The sequence below is a fragment of the Papaver somniferum genome, chromosome 3 (assembly GCF_003573695.1).
Source record: "Papaver somniferum cultivar HN1 chromosome 3, ASM357369v1, whole genome shotgun sequence".
NCBI classification, from domain to species: Eukaryota; Viridiplantae; Streptophyta; class Magnoliopsida; order Ranunculales; family Papaveraceae; genus Papaver; species Papaver somniferum.
In genome coordinates, this window is record NC_039360.1 from 131211598 (window position 1) to 131219082 (window position 7485).

Sequence of the window (7485 nt, forward strand, 5' to 3'; positions counted from 1 at the left end):
AATAAAAATTTTGGTCCATTTTTCTTTTTTCTTTTAATTATGGACCTCCGGTTATTGAACTCTTAATGGGTGGACCTGCCACTAATCAGGCCCATAAGAATGGTACCAATTGGTAATTCCTACTTTGAAAATATGGTGACTTTGGCAACCGAGACTGCGCCTCGTATTTTAGCCAAATATGACTTATAGCAACAATTCTACGATTGCTCTAACTCTTTATTTTAAAACCCTTATTTTGTGGAAATGCTCCAATTTTTCTTACAAAAACCTTATCTTCATCAAAATTTATAATAAACAAAATTCTATGTTTCTTTATATTTTTGGTTTCATTTTAAGGAAAAAATTAATACAACAAAAATTTGGAAAGAAATAATTAGAGATCACAAAGATTTTTGTTTAGAAAAATTAGGAGAAAAAAGAGAACGCGTGAAGAGGAATGGTGGAAGGTATGTATTTTTATAGGCAGGATGAAGTCGATTGTTAGCGATATAGACGAAATCGCCGTCAATAAAGACTCTATCGCTGGCGCTGTATGCAAGATCGCTCAAAAGCATCTCTACCGCTGAACCAATCCCGTAATGGCACAGTTAATTTGGCGGGCCACCTGATATATCAAATGCAAGATGTTACCATTACCCATAAAAACCAACCTTCAATTTGAAATATGCATCGCACCATAGAGGAATAAGAGGGTATGTTTAGCCAAACCAATTTTTGATAATACCGATTATTAATAAGTGTAAAGGAATTTTATTTTATTTTAAGGAAACATTGGTTTGAACAACTCATAATTTATTAAATTACCTCACTAAAATTGAGGTTTGAAGGGATACATAATGATGGAGAATCACCATTTCAGAAATCGTATAACAACAATATCAATTACATTGGTAGGAAACAGAAAGAAACAACTAGTACTAAGTTTACAGATTTCATAACATAAAGAAACGAAAAATCGGAATTGTACTGATTTACAATTTGTGGACGAAATTGATATCCTTCTAACGGTTATTAATTCAGACCATTTTGATTCCTGATCCTTTTCTTCATCGTTAACATCGTATATGTTAAATGCTTCCATGTAAAAAACTAATATGCCCAAAATAATATCATCACGATCGATCTCAATCTTGTTTGTCGAAGAAGATAATAGTCTTCTGTGATATAGTTGATAAGATGCAGCAATACCACCAAAAAACGCCAAGATGGCTAATATACAACAAATCTAGATGACATTTAGAAGTCATTAGATTGATCAAAGCAAACTAAAAATAAAAGAAAAAAAAAACCCTAAATATAAAACTATTGGATCAACAATTTTATTTTATTCGATAATATTATAAAAACTAATAGAATTAACCTTGATTTGCCCCCGACAGATTTGACAGATTAAATTAATCCGGGCATATTAAGTATTGTGGACGAAGAATTTGGTAGTTTTGGAGAGAAAAGACGAAAGAGTCAAAAACTGGAGTAGTTTTTACTCTCTGTTTTCCGAACTCTATCCATTTAACGTATATCGGCAAGACGTGAGTGACGTAGTGAGTGGAGACCTATTTAAGACTCCCACACCAAACCACAACGCACTACTCCCAACCGCTTGACTGACTTGTCAAGTCCTTGGCGCGCCTTTTATCAAACCCACTCTTCCATCTTCCCCAAAACCCTCTTCTCATCCAAACAAGAAAAAAAAATCCCTCCTTTTCTCACTGTGTGACAATGAATCCGAGACAAAGTCCGCATCAAAACCCTAGTTCTGCTTCAGATTCTTCTTCGTCTTGTTTTATCAGGTACTAATCGCTAATCTGTTTCTTCTTCTTCTTTACAGGGACACAGCTTCTCAGTGCTGCTTATGACGGCAAACTCGAACAACTCAAAAGTAAGTAAACCTCCAACTCACATGCTTTTTTTTTTTTTTTCCGGAATGTCTTGTGGTTTTGGGGATGATGTTTATGATGATCTTTGATTTTTTTTATTTTTATTTTTGGATTTAGGATTTGCATCTGAACTAGACGAGGTAACTGGAGATGGAATTTCAACAATACTTGGGAATACTAAAGATGGAAACGGAAGGAGAGCTATTCATCATGCTGCTTCCGGAGGAAAACTGGATGTTCTCAAGTACTTGATTGAAGAAATCAAACTGGATGTTGATGTGAAAGATGGGAGAGGTAGGTAGGGTGTGATTTCATTAGATCTGATGATTCTTGGTGTTGAATATTCTTTTGGTTTGTAACTTGCATGCTTGATTTTGTTTTAAATTTGTTTATTGATTCATGTCTCTGTTAGGGTTTTTTAAAAATTGAATTGGAAATTGTTGCTTTTGGGTTGATGGAGTTGTATGTTTAGGGGTTTTTCTGAAATGTAATTGTTGCTTTAAGTTACTGTGCTGTAAAATCTGAGTGTGTTTTTAGATTGGATGTTTGATGTTTGGGTAAATGTACTTTGTTCGCTATGAGCATGTGACCACGTTTGTTGATTGTGAAGCTTTAGTACCGGAAATTTAAGTTGATAAGCATAAAACTGAGTAAATCTGAGCAAATGGCTTGATGTTCTATTTTTGAATTTCGTGCTGTTCTGTTGTTCTTCTGGTTTATGATTGTGATGAAAATGAGGTGGGTGTCTATCCTTAACACATCGCTGAGTGGGTTTAACGTAATTTTATGGTTAGAAAAGGTGGTGCGAGTATAAGACCAATTTAATTGAAGTTAAAGTTGATACTCTTAGAAATCAGTAAGTACGAGCCTGAGTTGTGATACACTTTGTGTTGACGTGGCTGCCGTGGAATATCTTCTTCAAATGGGTGCGAATCCTGAAATACGAAATGAGAGAAATATGAATTCTTTGCATCATGCCGCTATGCAAGGTAGGTTGCATTCCAACTGATCTAGTAACTTTTCAAATGTGTTATTCAGACATTGTAGAGCAGCCAAAATAAGGTCCTGATGTTTTTTCGTGTTGCAGGGCATAAGGATATCACACCCTTGTTACTTTCAAAAGGTATCAATGTGGATGATACTGATGATTTTGGCTCAGCGCTACGATATGCTGCTGGTGGTGACAAACACGATACTCTTAAAGTTCTTCTAGATCATGGGGCGAATGTGAGTAGCATTTATTTTACTACTTCCGCAGTTTCTCCCTTTTTTTCTCTAAGCACAGAGATCACTAAATCTACCTTCTGTGTTATCTTTGCAGCCTAATTTGGTCTTCCATGAGACATTTACTCCACTTCAGGCATCCATCGAAGGCCTTTCTTCGCGGTGTGCAGAGCAATTACTGAAGGTAGACATATTTTTTTCTACATTATTGTTGGACTGTATTAACATCATTTAGGACTAGTTTGTATGACATCGGAAGTTACTTTACAAGTTATGTATAGTTTGTGTGAACTTTTATCGTTCAAGCTAAGTTTCTTTTTCTTGATTTCTGTTGCATATTAGGGAACTTTTTATGTTTCTCTTGGTTCCATTCTTTTGAATGAGTCTTTAGGGTGTGTACAACTACAACTAGCGATGGTGTTTTCGTCATACATGCACATTTAAGGAATATTGTTTATTGTGTGCTTGTGGGTTTCCTCAATAGTATGTTTGTTTTACCATTTTGCCGTCTCTGTAGGCAGGTGCTGATCCAAATGGTGGACCAGATGGAGTAAGAGCTCTGCTACTTGCAGCTGAAGTGGGGGCAACAACAGAAATCATCGAGGAAATGGTTGATGCTGGTGCTGCTGATCCAAAATTTAAAAATTTAAATTTCTTAACAGGGGCAACACAAATCGTCAAGCTACTGGTTGAAGCTGGTGCAGATCCAAATGTTACGAATTCAGTAAGTTTTTGTAGTGTTACTTAAAAGCCAGTATCTGACATTAAATGGTACTTGAATGTGTTTGTAGTATTACCTAATGAGCGTCTGATGACTCTCATTCGACTTTCCAAAGTTCCATAGGCCAATTTGAGGCCAATGATCCCAGGGGTTGTCTTGATTAGTGCGTCCTTGCGTTAGAAACGCTGAACTTTCTTGATCCTCTGTTCATTTTTTTATGTTATTCTTGAATATGTAAAAAAGCTGTGGTACACTATGAGATGATTCATTGATGTTACCTATGGTTGCGTGGCTTATGATAGTCAACATTTTCTTGTCACAGCGCGGACTAAAGCCAGTAGAAATTGCAGCTGCTAACGGTAATCGTCGAGGTGTTGAGATTCTTTTTCCTGTGACTTCTCCTATGCCATCATATATTGACTGGAGCATAAATGGAATAATGAAGCGTGTAAATTCTGAGAAGTTCCAAAAAAAGGTAATTATAAATATGTATTGCTCTTTTCAAGTTTTGGATAGTGTCTTAACATTTTGGGATCAAAATGACTTCACCATCTTCTCATTGGCATTCTGTAAAGCAAGTATTGCTAAACGTTCTGGATCACTATTAGGTTCATAGTACTTATGCCATACCCTTAACATTCAGTAGTTTCAAACTTTCATGCCATGGAGCTCATAAATATGTAGTTCATTGAAACTTTTCAAGTTAATGTGTTGTATGAAATCTTCATTACTGACAGCTGATGACTTCTAAAGCAAAGCAGCATTTTCTTGAGGCAAAATCAAAGGGAACAAGTGCATTTGAAAGGAAGGAGTATTGGCTGGCAGTATATTGGTATACAGAGGTACCTTTTCTTTGTAATAATCCCTATATGGTTAGGCGTTCAAATGAATTTTAATTTAATTGATAGCTTTTAAATGTAAGGTGAAATAGGAAGACTCCTCCCATGTATCATGTAGTGATTCCGAAACATTCATATCATCCTACGGGATACACATTCATATCATCCTACGGGATACAATTTGGATCTTTCGGAAATTGCACGGACTTCCTACATTTACACAAGAAATGTTACATCTGCCAAACCTGGATTCATTTCTTATTTTTTTTGTCATAATATGTATACTAGTAACGAGGTATCACCCAGGCCTACGCCTTAGACATTGGGTGTTTAGTTAGTCGGTCCATAGTTGCCGGGGCAGTAGAATGAGTTTAAGTTGGGAAATCTACACAGTTTACAGTTAGATTGACCCTGACCATCCTTGTTTCTTAAATAAATCCATTCATGCTTAGTCTGGATCGGTTGATCGACCGTCCTTGTTCTTATCACAAGACAAAGGCATCTTCTATACTCAATGCAGTTCCTTATATGCTTATTTCAAGAAAATTACGGTCACATTTAGAATTGCTCAACTGAGCTGTTTTACTCAAGAAAGAAAGCTTCTCTGTTCCTCTCAGATCTCAAATCATTGTTGCCTAAGCTTAATCTATAAGAAAATTAACTTACATCTCAGTTGATGTTATAAAGTTGCCGAGTCACACGTTTCTCTTGTAGTGGAGTTAAAATAGGAACCATTAATATCCACAATTTCTGCACCATCTTTGCATATTCTTAAATTTTGAAATTGATCTTAAAGATTTTTCAGTTCTTATAATTAGTCTATTTACTTCAAGCTGTCTTTTTTATGTTTCTTTGGTAAATGGGTTGATCGCTCTAGTGATTTGTTTTACAGGCCCTCAATATCAAATCTGGTGATGCAGCTGTACTATCCAACAGGAGTTTGTGCTATGTGTGCTTAAACAAAGGAGATCTTGCTTTTGAAGATGCTCGTCAATGCACGTTGGAAAGACCAGACTGGCCTAAGGCGTTTTACAGGGCAGGCGAAGCACTCAAACTGCTGAATGTGTGTCTTCGTAAAATATTTCTTGTCAGTTAATTTTCTTCTCTTCTTTTTACTTAAAAAAGTCCTTTTTGATAATCTTCCCTGCATTTGGCGCAGAGGCTTGATGATGCTGCAGATGCTTTTTTCAATGGTTTGAAACTGGATCCTAAAAATAAAGAACTTGAGGATGCATTCAGGTCAGATACCACTACATTTAATACCATACCAGTCATACCATTTCATTTTTTACTTTTAGCATTCCTGTTTAACAAGTTTATCATTAGAACCTGAGCCTGTCCTGGAGAGTGAAATAGAATTGCCAGATGTTGATTAACCATCAACACAGGGGAGTTAAAACTCCTGGTTGATTGGGCTAGGTCTCCTTCCATACTTGGTGGTGAAGATGGTTCATGTTGCTGACATGTTTGAATAATGTATATATATATATATAACAACACAGGACTATGATTGTCGTCTTTATGATTTACACTTTTCTTATTCTAATTTAGAATATTCTTTCTTACAGGGAGGTGACTTTAGACAGGTTGAAGGCCATGAATGTCCCACTTTAGATAGGAAGACTGGGTTTATGCCTAACATTCTGAATCCTTTTTCTGGTAGAAGTTTCTTGTCAGGTTCTGTAAAAAGTTAGAAACTTGCCAACGTAGCTCTTGAAACATCTAGCTAGTCTTCTTATGTATGTATTGCCAACTTTATTGTGCTGTAAGGTTCTTAGTATCATAACAATTGTGTAGGTTTGCTTAATTCTATCAAACGCTATAAAATGCGTTCTTTTGGATTGGTAGTTGCATAAATTGTAGCTTACTACTCATTTTTGAAAGCTTGTTCAGAGGCTTTTCTAGTATGAACAATGAAACTTGAGCTTTGGTAAGTTTGAGGAAGGAATTCGTAGTAAAATATCTCCGGCATTAGTCACATTTGTTCCTGATAAATTTGCGGGCATGACTTCAGCAAAAAAAGGGGTGTACAGTACACAAATTCTTTTAGGTGCACATTTAGCAGATTTTAAAATGCTTTGAAATCGCGATACTATCCTACCAAATTAAATGACGCTGGAATTGTTACTAAACTGGTGATGCTGCTGGTATGAATTATTTTTTTGGGCCTATCAAGCGAATTTGCCTTGTGTATACCGAGTAATGATGTTGCAATTGTTACCAAGCTGGTGATGCTGCAATGGTTAACAACCTTTTGATGCATTATCCTAGTTTGATATTCTCTGATACTTGTCAATCTTCTAGGAATTTAGAAAGACAACACTGTAAAACAAGAGGTACTTATAATTTGGACATGAGGGCACTTAAAAACTCATAATCCGAACACCAAATATGGATCTTGAGTGCAAACTAATTACTTGACTGAACACTAATTACATCGATCTTTAACATAAGCATATTATCCTTTATACAATCACTAAGCTAAACGAAGGCAAATGTATTTAGTCGCCAATCTTCAATGAAACCTATTTTTCTTTGCATTTATTTTTCTATAACCACCTCTACCTACACATCACGAAAAGCACTCAATTTCATCCACCGTACCTCCCACACCCACCCAACCCCGTCATTACCCCCACTACACAGAGGCAGCAGCTATATTTACAGTGGTACTGGCAGCTGCACCCACTCTATCTCTAATATACGCTCTAGTTCAGCTATCAGTAATGGATGGGTTTTTCTTCTTCTTGATCTTGCGGAAACAACACCAGCAACAAGATACAATTGATCCTATCGATACCACCACCGTTATCCAATAACCTAT

The 7485-nt window shown here is 36.2% G+C and overlaps 1 protein-coding gene across 2 annotated transcripts; it reads left to right on the plus strand.

The window, feature by feature from the left end:
- Positions 1-1589: 1589 nt before the first annotated feature.
- On the plus strand, positions 1590-6595 carry LOC113357386 (ankyrin-3-like). Of its 2 annotated transcripts, XM_026600760.1 has the most exons (12): positions 1590-1735; positions 1829-1879; positions 1995-2171; positions 2735-2866; positions 2965-3104; positions 3199-3285; positions 3619-3825; positions 4145-4297; positions 4560-4664; positions 5554-5724; positions 5821-5900; positions 6230-6595. In XM_026600760.1, the coding sequence occupies exons 1-12, from the start codon at positions 1720-1722 to the stop codon at positions 6273-6275; spliced, it is 1365 nt and encodes a 454-aa protein (XP_026456545.1). In that variant the 5' UTR covers positions 1590-1719; the 3' UTR covers positions 6276-6595. The 2 variants fall into 2 exon arrangements, with proteins under 2 accessions (XP_026456545.1, XP_026456546.1); XM_026600761.1 differs by lacking the exons at positions 1590-1735; positions 1829-1879 and having other exon boundaries at positions 2030-2171; positions 2728-2866.
- Positions 6596-7485: the final 890 nt, after the last annotated feature.

Excerpts from the sequence above, each read along its gene's own strand:
- LOC113357386 (XM_026600760.1), top strand. Across the intron at positions 1,880-1,994 it reads CAAACTCGAACAACTCAAAA|GATTTGCATCTGAACTAGAC; the intron begins GTAAGTAAACCT and ends TTTTGGATTTAG. Across the intron at positions 2,172-2,734 it reads TGATGTGAAAGATGGGAGAG|TAAGTACGAGCCTGAGTTGT; the intron begins GTAGGTAGGGTG and ends CTTAGAAATCAG.